Genomic DNA, 17,863 nt, shown 5'->3' with positions numbered 1-17,863 from the left:
GTCAGTGATTCCCTGAGTTTCCATGTTCATACCCCATAACATTTCCTTGGAGCTGCCCTTAACCCAGACTATTACATCGTTATTTTTTTTGTTTGTTTTATATTTGACCAAAATATTCTGGTTTAGATACAGATATTTACAGAAGGTAGGGAAGAAGGGGACCAGGCCAGAGAGGGGCTGGTATATGTACAAGGCTGAGCTTCAAAGATCAAGAACTTCCATGTAAGATAGGACTTTTGCGCACGCCGGTTTCCATCCCATATGACAATGTCCATGTCTGGCGTATGGAGAGATGATAGCCACTGCCTACCCAGGTACCAGTAGCAGGAGACTGACTTGAAAAGAAGTGGGGTTTACAGAAGTCCAGCAGGTCCTTTCCGCTCTCCTAGGAGCCAGTAAGTTCGCATCTTTCCTTTTCCCTGGGAGTAGGGGAGTGGATATAATTCAGATTCTTCTATGTTATTCCGTTATCTCCCTCTCTTCCCCCATGATCCCCACAGTGACTTTCATCCTCCCTTTCCAACCCTCTCCCCATGGCCTGCCATCACCTTCATCTCCACATCCCCCCGAAGCTCTAGCTGGAAGCATCCTAGCTCATCCAGGGCATCCTTGGTAGTAGAGGAGACATGGATCTTCAGGGCTGGGGTGGGATGGGGGATGGTGGAAAGAAGAAGAAAAGAAAAGGCAACAGAAGAATTGGTGGTGTCAGAGAAAGCTTTACCCAACCACCACCCCTCAGCAGGCTCTCGGTCTTCCCAGTGCCCATGCACCAGAACCTAAATATGTCCAAGGATGGGGCAGTCAGGAACTGTGATCTCAGATTTGAGAGATTTGGAGGAACTCTGAAAAGAAGAAAAGGGGGGCACAGATTGAGACTGAAGCTGAGATTGAGGGCTAATGTCTCACCTTGACCGTTAGACTCCATTCGAGAAGCAGTGTTCACCGTGTCTCCGAAAAGACAATAGCGGGGCATCTTCAGGCCAACGACCCCAGCACAGACAGGCCCTATGAGAAGAAACAGGTTGGGAGAGGCTGGGAAGGGTTGCTACTAGGGCTGGAGTGAGAGTTAACCTTACCTGTGTGGACCCCTATGCGTAGCCTCAGCTGGTCATGGGGTCGGTGGCGAATGCGGAAGGAAGAAACTGCATCCAGTAATGCTAGGGCCATACGAGCAATTTCCGGGGCATGGCGTTGACCATTTCGGCCCGGGAGACCAGATACCACCATGTAGGCATCTCCAATCGTCTCTACCTGTTTGAGAGGGGGATTAAAATGTCACTTGTATCTGTATCAGTTCCCAAGGAAGAGTAAAAGGAGACAAGCTGAACACCACTTGTTTCCTGACAGCATTTGGGAGGTCAGAACATTGACTAGAAAAATAAGTGTTATGGTCCTGAGAATACAGGGGCAAGAGGGCGGGCGGGGCGGGGGGGGGGGGGGAGGAGGGGGGAGTCAAGGGACTCTTTAAATCCTCCTTCTCCACCCCAGTACCTGTGAATACGCAGTAAATGTTTGCTAAATTAATGGATACCCTGTTTGCAGCAGGACATGGGCAAATAGGTTCTGCTGTCAGGAAATGGGGAGCAAGAAAATAGGACAGAGGCTGGAAGAGGTCAAGCAGGCCCAATGAAATGGGCCTCAGACAGTCTAAACTGTTAAAAGAAAGAAGGCAGGTGCTTGGTTTTGTCCATTGTACTGAAGCTGTGTAAGAGAATGTCCCTGTTTTTAGGAACTAAACACAGAACTGTTTAGGATAAAGGAGAACTATGTCTGAAACTTACTCTTAAATGCTTCAAAAAAATTATTATATAGATTTTTAAAATAAAACAAATGGGGAGAAATATAAGAAATTGGTGAATCAGCCCTAGCTGGTTTGGCTCAGTGGATATGGCGTCAGCCTGCGGACTGAAGGGCCTGGGGTTTGATTCCGGTCAAGGGCACATGCCAGGGTTGCAGGCTTGATCCCCAGTAGGGGGCCTGTAGGAGGCAGCCGATCAATGATTCTCTCATCATTGATGTTTCTATCTCTCCCTCTTCTTTCCTCTCTGAAATCAATAAAAGTATATTTTAAAAATTGGTGAATCTTATAAAGGGTTATGTATGGGAAGTCTTTATTACAATTATAACAGAGATGGTAGAGTAAATCCAAAGGGACAGGAAGGGATATTTATTAGCTACGCAATGTTAGGCACTTTCCACAAGAAATCTATTCCCATATTACAAGTAAGACATCTGAGGCACAGGGAGCTCCTGTTACTTGCCCAAGGCCACACAATTAGCCACAAAGCCAATATGCAAATCCAAACAATTTTTACTCCTAAGCACAATAAAGCACATTGTGCCAACTCAATGATTTCAACAAAAGGCTTGTACAACATAGCTTGTCCCTCACCCCAACTAATCATTCTGCACCCACATCCTGTATGATTCTTCCATGTCTGGAGGGGATGGAGAGAAGAGAAAAGATGGATAAGCTGTATTCATACCCGCAGGAAAATGTAGCAGATAGGGGCTGAATCTTGTGATGGTTCTGATTAGAGAAGCCTACGGATTCACAAGAAATTAGACTGGAAGGTATAGTGAGAGTGCCAGAGCCTCATTTGTCTACAAAGGGCATTCTGGCACTAGGATACTGGAGACTCAGGAGGGAAAATGACCACAGAACAAGTAAGGTATATAGGGTTCAGGGAGACTGGGTTTTAAAGTGGTCTAAGTAAAAGGGTAGCCTCAAGCTCTCACCTTGTAGACATCGAAGTTGTCGATTATGGCATCAAAGCAGGTATACAGGTCGTTAAGAAGTGTCACCACCTAATGAATGGATGGGAAAGTTGAAGCCCTGAGACTTGTGTCTAACTTTCTAAGAATTCTTAACCCAAGAGCCATATGGGAACTCCAGAACAAACCAATCTTTCCTATGATCAAGGACCCCTATGCCCCAGTGAAGCTCCCCCAGGTTGCTATCCCACCCCCTAATCTCACCCATGGCTCTTACCTGCATGGGGGTGCTCTCTGCTGACAAAGCTGTGAAGCCAACGATGTCGCTGAAGTAGATGGTAACACTGTCAAAGGCCTCAGCCTGTACAGTCTCTCCCCGTTTTAACTGCTCTGCCACTGAACTAGAAAGCAAGGGTGCAGTTTGAGCCAAGCTCAGAAAGAGGATGAGACAGAGATAAAGGAAAGGAGTGTATGGCTGGATCAGAAATGAGTTCTAACATGAAAGCTGAGCCTGGTGGAGGAGAAGGAAGGTGGCTGGGAAGACAGCACAGTCTGGTGCAAGCAAGGTAAGCTGTAAAGGTGATGGGGAAGTAGAATGGGCTCCCTGGGGATGGTGGCTAAATGTCTCAAGTTGGGGTTGTTCTACATACACTTGCTGGAGCAAAGGCATGGTAGACCAATGTCCTAAGAAGAAGGCAGCACAGCTCATTTGGAGACAGGATGAAAACAGTCTCCAGCCAGAAAGACTGTGGCCAGGTGTAACAAAGCAGTTGGGAGGTGAGTTCTCAGGAGATTGATGAGGCAGCGTCCAACAGAGCAGAATATCAAAGGAAAAGTCAGGAAGGGGGACAGAAGTCTCACTGGGGTAGAATTTGGTACAGCAGAGCCTCAGCCTTGCGTTTCTCCTCCAGATAGGCCTGTGTGCGTTCCTCCACCAGCTTCTCCAAGTTATTGGCATACTGCTCCATGCGCAACAGGAGGTTGTCCAGTATGCTGGTGCCACCCTCCCTGGGGGAGGAGGCCAGAATATGGTACCTGCTCCAAGATTCTCAAGACTCCCAGTACTTTTCTACCCAACCCACCCTCTTGGACCCGACCAGCCCCACCTCATCCACTAAGCCTGATGAGGCTTCTGTCCCTGGGGAGCCCCTGCCCCTCAGTGCCCTCTCACTTGTTAAAGCGGCGAATGAAGCACTTAATCTGTCCAAAGTCCGGCCTCTCGGCTGGGTCCTGGGCCCAACATCGCTCCATCAGCAAAACTAGTTCCTCATTCAGTTGGGTCCGGTCAATGCTAGGCCGAAAATACGGCCGCTGACCATTTCTGACCTTCTGAACAATTTCTGAAGGAGATAAGGGGATTGGATGAAGAACAGGCCCCCCTCCCACACACACACACACACAGGAAGAAGGGGGGGATTGGGATAGTAGATTGACTCTCACCTTTGGGGCTGAGGTCCAAGCTCTCCAAGTAGAAAGGACCACTGCGAAGTGCTATCTCCTGTAATATGATCCCAAAGCTATAGACATCAGCCTTCTGCATGCCTGTGGTTGGCAAGGGGTTCCCACTGAGTAGCTCTGGGGCAGTCCACAGCTTCTCTGAAAAGAGGGAATAGGCTGGCCAAGTCCTCAAAAAAGGTATTCCCAAGACCACTTGGGCTCATTCCCATAATGCTCCCCCTATTACTGTCACTCCCTCTCCCTCTCCCTCTCCCGCCTTCCCTAGGTAGAAATGACCAGGGCTAGAGGAGCAATATAAAAGTGGGCTTGAGGGGTGGTGGGGGGAGGGAGGTCTCACTGGCATAGAGGGCATGGCTGTCATCAGGTTCAGCAGTTGATCGGAAGCTGGCCAGGCCATAGTCTGTGATTTTGAGCACAAAACGACTATCCACCACACAGTCGGAGGACTTGAGACTCCCATGGAATGCAATAATGCTGTTATGGAGAAAGGCCATGCCCTGCAGGATACAGATGAAGTCATGGGATGGGACTGTTTCTGGTTTAGGATGACCACCTCTCCATGGGACAGGCATTAGCTAGCTGTCTAACGATCCCGGGACCATAGAAACAGTGAGCTCATTGTGGAAGGCTTCCGGTACACAGTTTCCACCCAAGGAGACAGACAGGTTAGGAGAACCATCCCTTCTTTGTACCATACGCAGTCTGTTGATACCCAGGTACTGGGGATAAGAGAAATGCTTACGAGGAGGGACAAGGGGAGCGATCAGTTGTTACCCTGGAAAGGGCAATCAGGCTTCTGAGTAGTGAAGGGAACAGAACTGTGAGAGTGAACTCCAAGAATGATATGACACCCATGGTGGCCTCAAATGCATGGCCACTACTTAGGAAGACATGGCTTGAGACCCAAGCAAGTATCAAGAGTATTTAGATGCATCAAGGAAGATTAACGAGTTATAAACCTTAATGTGTACCCATGTGTAGCTAGGCAAGTAAGGATGGAGGAGGAAATTGACCTACCAGAGGGGATGCTGGGCCAGAGAGAAAGTGTAGAAAACAGTAAATTAGAAAAACTTGGAAAAAAAGAAAAACCTGGAAAATGGACAAAAGTAGGATACAGCTGCCAAGCCAGTGAAGAAGCCTGAAACTTCTGGCCTCATGGGGCTGATAAAATAACCTTATGAGAATTAAGCAGAAAAATCAAAGCTGGCCCAGCCAGTGTGGTTCAGTAGTTGAGCATTAACTCATGAACCAGGAGGTCATGGTTCAATTCCAGGTCAGGGCACATGCCCCAGTTGTGGGCTTCATCCCCAGTAGGGGGCATGCAGGAGGCAGCCAATCAATGATTCTCTCTCATTATTGATGTTTCTGTCTCTCCCTCTCCCTCTCTGTACACACACACACACACACACACACACACACATATTTTTTTATCAAAGCTGGCTTCAAGTGTGGTACGAATGATCCACTAGTCTAGCTTATTGACTATGACACTTGTTTCTAAACACTTGTCCAACCCATGCAAGATTCAAATTTATACCAATGCAAATCCATGGACTTCTGGGCCACCTAAAAATAGCTGAAACATAGTATATTAGAAGATACCAAAGGTTTACTATAATTTTCCTTGGTTTCTCTTAGTTTTACTAGTAAATGTTCTTTTTCACATTTCAGTTTTTCTGAACAAAAGAACAGATATGCCAAATATTGGTCAGAGAATAAATTATGAAAAAAACACACAAGCGATAAATATTTCTAGAGACCCCATTCATCTTTTCCCTGCTGAGAGATTTTAATATGAGCTCTTGGAGGGTTAAAAAAAAAGATGGAGAGAGATTTGAGATATCTAGGGAATAAAGACAAAAATTCTCTACAAGTACAGAACTGTCTGTGGCAGATAAAACTCATTCCCCCAATTAAAAATCCCAGACCCTTTGTTTACCCATTATTACTCAACAACAGAAATAGGGGAAATGGAGAGAGGACTAGAAGGAGAAATCGTAAACAAAGATAGAAAAATGGAGTCATTTTAAAGTGGATGAACTCTTAAAGAGGCGTAGGGAAGACTCACCTTAACAAGGTCATTAATGAGTGAATAACGAAACATCCAGTCCAAGTTGATGCTGTCATTTTCCAGAATATCCTGGCAAGTGACATGAAATGGATTATGTGACTACCCTCGTCCCACTAGCTATCAGCTGCATAGAGTCAATGTGACATTGAACCTGTCTCCTCCACCTCTGTAACCTCCACCTATCCCTCACCTGTAAACTCCCACGAGTGCAATACTCAGTGACGATGCAAATGTTGGGAGGGTCTATGCAAGCACCAATGAAGCGAGTGAGATGGTTAAACTGAACATCTCTCATCTAGAAAAAAAAAAAATGGGAAAAGAGAATTGAGAGAGCTAAAAATCAGATACAGAAATCTACCACTATACAAGAGGACCTTTCTCTCAATTGTACTTACAACTTAAAGTCATTTATAAATGAACCCACTGCCCTCCTAACCAATTTCACTATTCACAGTCCTCCCCTTTCTCTTCCCTGTCCCTGTTTACCCCTTGCCCCCAATCCATACACCTTTACTTACATGTTTGAGTTCGAACAGAACCTGCCGGGTCAGCTCAATGCGCTTCTTATTCACATGTTTGATAGCAACAACATTTCCCTGATGGTGGGAGTGAATGGGGAGAAAGGGAAAGTTAATATCAGAAGGCATTCCTGGGTGCTAGGAATACTGGAGAACTCAGGGAGCACCTAGGAGCTCAGCTGGACATTATGAGGGGGCAGAGGTTCATGGGAAGAGGTGACAGATGGGAATGAGACAGGATGAAATGTCGGGGACCAGAACAAGCGGATGACTGTTCACCTTGAAGTGACCGGTGTTGGCAAAGATCTGGTATTTCCCATGGGCTGTCATAAGCGAGCCGTAACTGGATCCCCGCTGGGGCCAAGGGCAACATGGAGGCGGAAGGATGAAAGGAACATTAGATGATGGTGGTAGTGCAGGGGCTATCATTACAGGCCAATGTGCTGGGAAAGGTCCAGGGAAAGAAAGGACAGGAACGCAAAGGAAAGCGGAGGTACAGCTGAGACAAGGGCTCACCAGTGACAGTGTGAGGCGACTGCCTGCCCCTTTGTGATATCGCTCTGAATTGCCAAACTGCAGCTCTTCCCAGCGAATGCGCCACAACATGCTAGCAAGCTCCTTCTCCAGCATCAGCTTTCTGTAAGGACTGCACACCTCAGTTGACTGGCAAGCCTGATCCTACCATCCCATAAACCAACAGTGGGGTTGCAGGGGCTTCCCTGCAGCTCCTGAAGCTGCTATTGTTACACCCGAGACACGGGACTGACATATCCAACACCCGCCCTGTGCTCATTTAGAAACACAGAGGCCAAAGGTAAACGTTGTTTTCTGAAAATGGCAGCATCCATGGAAAATTCACCTTTGCCCTTACAAGACCCCACTCACAATCGCTGGGTAGTATACCCCGTGTCGAACCAAAAGTGGGAAAACAACACCGAGGCTAAAAGACAACTAAAGGAAAAGGCTAGAGAGGAGGACCAAGAGACAGCCTCCAAATTAAGAGGCCTGCCCCCAGCCCATGTTACAGGGACTACCTGGCCTCAGCCAGAATGCTGTGTGGCAATGAGGGGCGGGGGGGAGGTGGGAGGCAGGAGGTCAGAGGAAAAGCCCAGAACTCACCGGAAGATGAGAAAGCTGGAAACACCAAAAATGATGAAGGTGATTCCTGTGCCCAGCGCCACAATTGCCAGAGTTGAAAGCGGAGCTAAAGGGGAGAGGGGGACCCTGAGGAAGACTGCGTGTGGGGCTGTAAGAACGGGGAGGGTGATGCTCAGGGTGCAGGGAGCAGACAGAGTTCTTGAGGGGAAGAATAAGGAGGGGGTGTAGAAGCAGAGGTAAAAGTAGAGCTAAGCTGGGGAGTCAGTGAGGGCAGGGGGAACGGAAAGGAAAGGGAGGAAGGAGTGCTCCCAGTCCCTGCACACACCCACTTTTATCACAGGATGGGTCGTCCAAGTCAAAGACACAGGGGGGATTGTCCAAGGGCGGCGCCCCTTTCACCCAGGGGATAGGCCGTCCTGTCCACCAAATCTGCTTCTCAGCTCCTGAGTAGTGGGCTGCAGGCTGTGAGGAGGGAGAGAACTGGGCCCACGGGCCTGCTCCCACCAGCCGCCTCCCCAGAGCCCCCCGTTCTTTGGCTGCTCTCCCCCAACCTCCTACCCCCCCAGATGCAGCTCCAGCAGAGAAAACAGTCCCTGCCTCTAGTTCCTCTCATTCTGCCCCGTTGAACCCTTGAAGGCTGGACTCGCAGAGCCCACACTCTCCTCCTTGCCTCCTCCTCCATCACCTGAAAGTCCCCGGAATCCAGGTCTCCCATAGCCCACAGGACAAAATCAGTCTCCCGGTCATTGTTCTGGTCCATAACAACCAGTCCAGTTACACCTAAGACAGAAAAGCGTAGCCCTTACTTTGAGATCTACCTTAGGCCCCTCTCCTATCTCCACAGTTCCTCCAATTACCTCACAGTCTGTCCCTGACCCTGCTTTTTTTTTTTTTAAGTCCTCACCAGAGGACATGTTTTTAGTAACTATTATTATTATTATTATTATTATTATTATTATTATTAGAGTGAGAGGAAGGGAGAGAAAGAGAAACATTGATGTGAGAGAGAAACATTGATTATTTGCCTTCCCTGACCAGGAATTGAACCCGCAACCTTTTGGTGCACGGGATGACACTCCAACTAACTGAGCCACCCGGCCAGGGCCCCTAACCCCACTTTTAATAAGTGTCCACTTCTGCCATGTTCTCTGATCCCTATTAACTCTCCTCCCTTCCCGATACATGTATTTTCTTCTACCCGCTCCACTTCTGAGCCTGATAGCAGCCCTCTGGCCCCCATCTGACCCTCTTTATTACCGTGGTATCTTCGTCCCCGGATTTTTTCCACAATTCGAAATCCATCTTCCCGGGTGCCTCCTTCCTGTATTGTCTCCCTCAGGACTTCGGCATATAGCAGGATCCCATCATAGAAGCAGCCGGCGATGAGGTTCATCTGGGGGTGGAAACTCCAGCAGTGCGCTCCAATATCCTGCCAGGCCCCAGCCCCACCCCCTTTCCCATCGCGGGGGGTCTCCTTCTACCTCTTCTCTCTTCTGGTTTGCTTTCTTCCCTCCTCTCATTCCTAAGATTCACCCCTACCTCACTGGATGCTAGAGCAGAAGGAAAATCCTGGATGGAAGTGGACAGCCCCCACTGCTTAACGCTGAGTCAGGGAGGAGAGCTTCCCTCAAAGCCTGGCCTGATCCTCAGGAAAGAGATCTACTCACCAGGGAGGGGGCCAGCTCCACACCAAAGTCTTCCCGGGCTCTTATCAGCAGACGACTCTGGAATTCCTGATACTCGGGATTTGGGGGTTCTCGGTATGTGATGACCAATACCATCTGTACCAACAGCACATGGGGAAGAGTGAACAGGATGTCCAAGATGGATTTTAGGGGAAGCGGGGAAGCAGGAGAGGAAACTTGGTGAAATACACATGATATAAAATATACATGGGTGAGTCTGAAGGCTGAGAGGACACTAAACTCCATGTTGTGTGTGTGGGGGGGTGTGGTATGTGTAGCTTGTGTTTAATATATCTGCGGAGAGGGTGGGCACACCTCCATGAAAGGTAGACAGGATGGTTCTGGGACAGCGGAGCCTGGTCTTCCATCCCCAGAACCCAGCCCCTCATCTTCCTGAAGCCCCTATCACCACCTAGGCCTCCTTACAGAGCTGCCACAGCACTCACAGCGTCTCCGTCCCATTCTTTCTGGGTACCTGTTCATGCTCAAGGGCACCACTGAGCAACAGCTCCCCTCTGGGGTGTTAATTACTGTTCATGTGATCAGTAAAATGTTTACATTTCCATTTGGGACATTTGAACACAGTGCCTCCACCCTGTGAATCAAAGAGATTTCAGGTCCTATGACAACTGGGGGAAACACCTTGAGACAGTGATTCCATCTGTGAAAAGCCATAAGCCCATTCATTTAACGTGTGTGGACCACCTACCACAGGCAGCACGGTCCTGCATCCTGGCATGATCCTACATACTGGCATGATCCTACACGTCACTAAGTAATAGACATGCGTCACAGAGAAAACACAGTCACACGCCTACACACATTTCATAGATCAGTGAACGACACGTTTGGTCTCAGCTACGCGCACATCTCACCGGCCACAAGTCAGTGTGTGTCTGTCTCTCTCTGGGGTGTCTGCCTCACTCCCGCCGGCCTCACACATTCCCCTTCTCTTAGCTGAGGAGCACCCTGGCTTCCACCTCCACCCCAGTCCTGCACAATCATTGAGACCAACCTCTGCCTTGGACGGGAAACTGGCTCTGCAACCTCAGGGAAAGACCTCAGATGTGAATATATTGTGAAATGTGACACTGTGAAATGACAGGTTTAAATCTAGTCATTTCTATCAGTTTTGTTTGTTCTTGCCACAGAAAGCACGTATAGAGATACCAGACATGTCACATGTGATCTATTTTATATCACATTATCCCAGGTAGGAAATAATGAAGTCAGTCTCTCATGTACATTCATTATAGACTGGAGTTTGCTTTGTGAGGTAATTATTCTCACTGGAGCATTTGGATGCTTGATCACACACTTCTGATGCTCTCCTGCTCTCGGGCAAAATTAAAAAGGAGAGAGGGACTGAGGATGGGGTTGGAAGGGTTCATTGAGTAACATCTGTTCCAAGAATAAAAGAAACATAGGAGCATAGGATATTGTTGACAGACAATGAAAAAGTCAGTAAAAGGGCTGGAAAAGATCAGGTTTAACACAATTTGTGTTTCCATATAAAGGCTAATGATAGGTTTTTCATGTTTTTAAACAGTAAGCCTAGAGAGGTTTGTTTGTTTGCTAGACTAGCAGTTCTCAGACTTCTTGGTCTCATGACCCCTTTACACTGCTAAAAATTATCGAGGACCCCAAAGAACTTTTGTTTATTTGGACTATAGCTATCATATTTACAATATTAGAAATTAAAACTGACAAAATTTTTAAACACAAGCACACTTCCCATAGCTGCCAGAGGATGACATCATCACACGTCACGTAGCCTCTGGAAAACTCCACTGGACAATCATGGAAGAAGGAGGGTGACAGAGGCAAATAACATCTTAGTATAATTTTTAAAATAGTTTTGACCTCATCGTTCCCTAAAAGGATTTCAGGGGCCCCCAGGATCCCAAGACCACACTTTAAAAACTGCTATGCTAGACTGTTCTGCTGTGGTTACTAGCTAGTAAAAAAGGAAGGAAGGAAGGAAGGAAGGAAGGAAGGAAGGAAGGAAGGAAGGAAGGAAGGAAGGAAAGAAGGAAAGAAGGAAAGAAGGAAAGAAGGAAAGAAGGAAGGAAGGAAGGACCTTCAAAGAGTTTCTGTGCTTGTGCGGGAATCAAAGAGAAGAAGTGAAGGTAAGTAATTATGTCTATTTCACAATGGATCCCATGTGAAAAATACACACACACAAGACTAGCAAAGGCTGCCAAAAAAGGGGGGGGGGGGTAGCAGTGGGTGGAAGCCAGGAGTGCACCCAGGAAGAGTGCAAGGGCAGCAGACGGCTGCCTGGGCCTGAGGGCCCACCCACACTGCGCCCTGCTCCGGCCGTCGCAGGAAGCCCTGTTCACTGTGACTGAAAAAGACAAAGAACGGTCTCCCCAAGAGGTTCACCTTCCACACAGCCCTTGGTTTAGTGCTTATTCCATTCTAGCTGCTTGTGACCCCACCTAGGTTGTGGCCTCTGCCTGGGTTTCTGACCCTCAAATGCTCATTCTGACCCTCACTTAGTCCTCAAATGCTCAGTCAGGGTCTCTGGGTCCTCAGAGCCTAGTCATTTGCTTATTTAGTTTCTGCTTATCTTCCCTGGTTGATCATCCTGGCTCACAGCACCGGCCAGCTCTATTCCTGTCTAGACGAATTCCTAGCCCTCTCCCTGCTGTCCCCAACATACACCTTAATTCAGTTCAACAAATACTATGTACTCAGCACATGGAATACAACGATGAACATGATCCCTGCCCTCAAGGGCTCCCCAGGAGGACCTTGAGCATGAGACCCTCCCGAAACAGCTTTGAGCACCTGCATCAAGGCCTCCGCGCCTCTACTGCCACCTGTTTCAGATCGGCTTGGTTTGGCACCCGAGTGGGCCAGGTATCTCTGGAGTAGGGCGCTCTGCTCTTTCACCCGTGGCTGGACCTGACCACCCACCTTCCCTCACCCTTGCCCTGCTTCAGCTTTGGAACAGGACGAGAGTAGCTTTGCCAGAGGACCCCCTTTCATCCCCTCATCCCCACCCCAAGCCTTGGTTTCCCCATCAGCATATTCCTGACTGCCTGTTTCCCCTTCTGTAGTTGTATTGTAAGAAAACTCTCCCTCTGTCTTTCTGTCTGAATAATGCCTACAATGAACAGGAAAACTGGGAATTCATTTAAAGAACCGTTAGCTAACAATATCCCTCCTCCCCCTACCCTAAGTGCGGGGGCCCCTTGGCTGATAGAAATTCTCATGCAAGAAACAGAGGTGTTCCTTCCACAGAAAAAATACACCCCAAAGGCTATGGGATCCTCCCATCCAGGAGAGTCCTAGGGACCTTCCTTGACCAAACTAGCTAAAATACAACCCCCTTGTTATTTTTCTTCTTTATACCGGTCTATTTTCTTTTTTAAAAATTTACTAACACATCACAATTTATATTTGTATTTGTTTGCTTCACGTCTGTCTATCCTACTAAGTGTAAGCTCCAAAAAGGCAGGGACTTACTTCATCTGTTATGGTCTCCACTGTATACCAATACCTAGCACGGTGACTGGGACATAACAAGTACTCGGTAAACACTAAGAGAATAAGTCAGCCTTCAAATGAATCAAACACAGACTGAATAGTATATAAATTCCACAGTAGACAGAGTTAAGCACAAGAGTAGGGAACTCATTCTAACCGGGGGATTCAGGGACTGTTTCCTAGAAGGGAAAATAATCGGTCTGAGCCTTGAAGAATCTGCAAGCATTACCCAGATGAACAAAGGTGAGAAGGCTGTTTTAGGCAAAAGTTATGACATAAAACCTGCCCTGCCACCGCCTATGTTTAGGTGTGACAGTCACAAACTCATACTAGGGCATCCAAACAGATAATGTCATTCACAGTCAGATGCACGTTAGTCAGTCACAATCACATATATAAATCTTACTCATGAAATCTTACTCATTGGAGAAGATGGCCATCTAAGTCCAACCCTCATAAATGTCTACTTAGAGTCAAAGAATCTCCAAGCTAAAAGGACCTTAAGGTTATCCCATACACCATCCCAAATCCTTTTTGGGAAAAGGAGGGATATGGAAAAATAAATAATAAATACTTACATACATAAGTCAGTGAAATATTGGTGAGCGGAACAGGGAACAATTCATGAGGAGGATCTTAAGAGGCAGAGATTTTGGGGGGAAGAAGAGTATTCCAGACGAAATAATCAAAGAGCACAAAGATGGAGGGCAGAGAGGCCCAGGGGTCAGGGGCTGGAGTACTTGGCATGAAGGGCAGTCGGAGGTAAGATTGAAAAGTAGATTGAGGAAAGTCTTAGAAGGTCTTAAACAAAATAATGAGGTGGGACTTAATTCTGTAGTAAATAAGACATTGAAAGTTTTGATAAGAGGAGTGAAATGAACAGAGTCATGTCAATTCTCCCTACAAATTGTTTCTCAAATCCATTTCTTTCCATTCCTGCTATCATCACCCTATTTCAAAGTCATATCACCTCACTCCTTTCTAACCTTTTACAGGTGGCCTCACTGCCTCTAGCCTCCTCTTCTTCCAATCCAACCTGAATTCTCTCATTATATTTCTCTTTACAAAAAAATCTCAAGGATCCACAGTCAAGTCCAAGTGCCTTAATCTTAGCTCAGGGCTCTCCTTACATACATAAGTCAGTGAAACATTAGTTCCTGTACCTATGTCAGGTGAACCCTTCTTTCTTGTCAGGTCAGTATCTTCTTCTTCTTCTTCTTTTAATTGTCTGAATTTTTACATATGTCTCCTTTTCCCCCAATTGACCCTCCCCAGCCATTCCCACCCCAGGCAAGCCCCCACCGCCCCAGTGTCTGTGTTATGTAATATGCGTGCACACAAGTCCTTTGGTTGCTCTCTAACCCTCCACCAGTATCTTCTTGATCCCCTACACATGCCCATTCCAATCTTTTTCTCTTTGCTCAGGCTGCCTGGATCCTCACTCACACTCTGCCTAGGAATGTGATAGCTCTCTTTAAAGTCACAACAGTCTCACTTCCTTTATAAAAGCCATCCCGAACCCCAGCCACAGTGACTCTCCCGCCTATGAACCACTAACGTTCTTAGGGCTGTCCCAGGATACACAATCCCATCTTTTCTAGCACTTGTGCCTAATTGTATCACATCACGCCTTGCCCCTCCAAAAAGGGTGGAAGCCCTCCTACCAGCTGGGGCCAGATCTTTTCCTGAACTTTTCTCCCCCACACGACAGTCTACTACTGGCGCTTAGGAAAGTCAGTGTTCTGGGATCTTGGGAGGTAGCCTTGGCAGACACACTGAAAAGGAGTCACCAAGGTGAGGGAGTAATAAAGAATGATACTAGACTAGAAAAGCCTCTGTTCATTTCGCTCTGTTCAGCTCACAATCCCTGCCCTGTTCCTGGGCTCCTGCAGGGTCTTGTGAGAGGCAGAGAATCTCCAAAGAAGCTCCATTTCCCCCACCTCCTTCAAGTTTGGCTTAAATGATACCTGAAAGGCCTCTCTGAGGGCCTGGGCCTGTTCCCAAGTGCGATTGTCCTGCCAAGGCCGGCCTGCACGGAGACTCTCCCCAAAGACATCCAGGTAGAAGAAGACATAATCCCCATTGGTCAGGTTCTCCCTCTGGGCCTGAAGCAGGATCTCATGCAGCATCTCCAGAGGGCCGCAGATGTACACAACTGGGAGCAGGTATACAACAGGGGGGCGCCCTGAGAACGCATCCAGGTCCCCAGACAGCCTCCCTCTCTGAAACCATCTGCCCTGCCACCATTAGTAAGGAAGAGAGTGCCCTAAGCTATCAACCACCCAACAGATGCTCCCCACCCTTCCCCCTTGGAGTCTAGGTCGTAAGTACCCTGGGGCGGTGTGGACCATCTGGCAGAGGTCAGGGCCTGATCCAGCCCCCAGAGGAAGGGAGCTATCAGCCCGAAGCCCCTCCTCTTCCCGGACCCCTGCCTGCTGCTCCCCACCAGCCCTCCTCACTCCCCCACTGCCCTGCCTTCCCCAGGGCTCAAAGGCACTGGCGGCTCAGAATGTCTGTCTGAGCCTTACACGTCTTCCCCAAGCCCATCTGTTGAGCCCCAAAGCCCACTGACAAAGTCATCAATGTTTTAGTGATTTATCATAGACCCACACTCTCAGGGGTCTGCTCACAGATTAGTCATACATTCTGAAGTGGCCATCAACTCACTCACTACTCTAGGGCACTCACATGGCTCCCCAAATTCCATTTCTCCCCAACCCCGCCTGGTCCCCTGACACAAGCGTCACCCCTCACGCTATCTTCTTCCTCGTGTACATCTGCCTATGACGTCAGCAAGCTCCCAGGATGTAGTGCCCTGGCCCTCGCACAGGTGCTCTGTCCACATGCTTCTTGACCCCAACCACCACAAACAGCTCCTCACTGCCTGTCTCCATCTGCGCCTGCCCATGAAGACAGTGACCGCCCCCCCGCCCGCCTCCCCTGACCCTCCGACAGCCCGGGCCACACTCACTGCGCCCGTTGGACCGGATGAAGTGGGTGGCCTGCTCAGGACCCCCGGGCTCCCGGGCGTACACGTGGTGCTGCACACTGAGGTTGCTGCCCTGCAGGGCCTCGAAGACGCCCTCGACGGTGAAGTAGTGAGGCCGGTCGTCCGTGCGCGCGTCCAGGTACAGCAAGGCGGCACGGCTGGTCCAATTGAAGTGCCCGTGCAGCGTCACGACGAACTCACCCAGCTTGGGGGCCGAGGGGCCCGTGCGCACCAGGGTGCGGTAGTGCTCGCTCTTGGCCGCGAAACCAGAGGCCACGGCGCCCGCAGTCAGCAAGGGCAGGCGCCAGTGAGAGGCAAAGCGGGCCACCGAGGCCGCGGGGTACACGCACCCGGGGCCCAGCAGCAGGTCGGGGTCATGGTACAGCTTGAGGTCCACGGCGCGCAGCGGGGCCAGGTACTCGGAGCAGGCGCCGTCGAGCTCGGAGCTGACGAAGCGCAGGTCCACGGGCAGCGCCCGGCCCAGCGCCTCCACGGCCAGGGCCACGGCAGGGCCCACCCGGGGCCAGGCCCAGGCGTAGCTCAGGTTGTGTTCTGGCAGCACCACCGCCAGCGTCAGGTTCCGGGCCAAGGGAGGACGCACCCCACCTGCCAGGGCTGCCACCACTAGCAGGAGTGATGGCAGTGCCATGGGGAGGAAGCAGCAGCCCCGCCGCCCCCAGAACCTGGGGCCCCCCTGGCCTCCCCTGCAGGCCCGAGCACCGCCCAGCCTGGAGCCTGGAGCCTGGGGCCCACGGCCAGGCCGGGAGCGAGGGGAGGGTCGGCTAGCCGGGCAGGGCGCACCGTGGCGGGCGGGCGGGGAGGGATGGAGGGCCCGGGGGCTGGGGAAGGGCCGAGGCCGAGGACGCGGAGCGGGGTGGCGGGCGGAGGGAGGGGCCGAGGGGGCTGCGCCTGGGATGGGGCCGTGGGGTGAAGCAGGTTTCCGAGTCCCAAGTTAAGGAGGAAAAGGGGAGCCGAGGCTGCGGTGGGGTGGGGGCTGGGGGGCCGGCGGGTACCGAGGAGAAGCCCGCGGGGACCTCGCCGCTGACGGGGTTAGGAGGGCAGAGAGCGGCGCCGAGGTGGGCCCGGGGGTGAGGTGGGAGGGGGCCCGCCCCGCGAGGGACGCGGACCATGGGCAGGCGGGCAGCGAAGCAAGGCCCGGCCGGAGGGCGGAGGAAGGCGGGGGGAGCGCTCCCAGGGAGGGAGGGCAGGCTTCTCCCGAAGCTCCAGCTCGGACTAACGGGCCCGGGGCGCTGGTCCCATCCGGAGCTGCGGCGGCCCCGCCCGTGTCCCGGCTCCGCTCCGCTCCGCTCCTCCGGGCCCGGGCTGCAGGCGCTGCCGGCGCTTCCTCCCGCCCCCCCCAGCCTGGGCCCCGGGCGCCGCTCGTCCAGGTCAGGTCGCCGCGGCCCGGCCCGTCTCCGCTCGCTGCGCCGGCGGCGGCGGCGGCCGAGTGTGACTCCCCGGGCAGGCCGCCCGCCCCCGCCCCCGCCCCCGCCCCGCAGTCCCTCCCCCTGCCCTCCCGGCCCCACCCTCCTGGGCCTGCCGTCTCCCAGCCTCCACCCCCCGCAACGGGGCGCCCAGGGTCCTCCCAGGTCTCAAACCCGCCCGTGACAACCGGGGGGCTCCGCACAGGGCCGCTCGGGCCGGCCAGGTTTCCGGGTGTCCCTGCACGTGAAGGCCTACCCCTGGGCCCCCCTGGGCTCTATCTCACACTCCCCCATCAGCCCGGGGCCTCTCTTCCCCACCCCTCAGGACCCCTCTCTGGGTAGGGTCCCCTCTCTTCACCCGGCTGAGTCCCTCACATGCTCCAGCCTCCAGGAAGCTGTCAGGAGCCCCC

General features: G+C 50.9%; 1 protein-coding gene across 3 annotated transcripts; it reads right to left on the bottom strand.

The window, feature by feature from the left end:
• Positions 1 to 88: 88 nt before the first annotated feature.
• Positions 89 to 16,903, bottom strand: NPR2 (natriuretic peptide receptor 2). Of its 3 annotated transcripts, none has more exons than XM_028146098.2 (22): positions 16,012 to 16,903; positions 15,008 to 15,195; positions 9,528 to 9,641; positions 9,118 to 9,253; positions 8,546 to 8,640; positions 8,190 to 8,322; positions 7,882 to 7,966; positions 7,279 to 7,408; positions 7,042 to 7,116; positions 6,763 to 6,840; positions 6,435 to 6,539; positions 6,242 to 6,313; positions 4,511 to 4,670; positions 4,156 to 4,311; positions 3,887 to 4,055; positions 3,577 to 3,723; positions 2,993 to 3,116; positions 2,740 to 2,808; positions 1,077 to 1,251; positions 907 to 1,005; positions 549 to 640; positions 89 to 419 (listed from the first exon to the last, which is right to left on the bottom strand). In XM_028146098.2, the coding sequence occupies exons 1-22, from the start codon at positions 16,676 to 16,678 to the stop codon at positions 354 to 356; spliced, it is 3,135 nt and encodes a 1,044-aa protein (XP_028001899.1). In that variant the 5' UTR covers positions 16,679 to 16,903; the 3' UTR covers positions 89 to 353. The 3 variants fall into 3 exon arrangements, with proteins under 3 accessions (XP_028001899.1, XP_008140140.1, XP_028001901.1); XM_008141918.3 differs by having other exon boundaries at positions 7,279 to 7,399; XM_028146100.2 differs by lacking the exon at positions 7,042 to 7,116 and having other exon boundaries at positions 7,279 to 7,399.
• Between the last annotated feature and the right edge of the window lie 960 nt (positions 16,904 to 17,863).

Source organism: Eptesicus fuscus, chromosome 15 (assembly GCF_027574615.1).
Source record: "Eptesicus fuscus isolate TK198812 chromosome 15, DD_ASM_mEF_20220401, whole genome shotgun sequence".
Taxonomy (NCBI): Eukaryota; Metazoa; Chordata; class Mammalia; order Chiroptera; family Vespertilionidae; genus Eptesicus; species Eptesicus fuscus.
The sequence above is the reverse complement of the archived record's forward strand: the minus strand, read 5'-3'. Positions and strand labels throughout refer to the sequence as shown.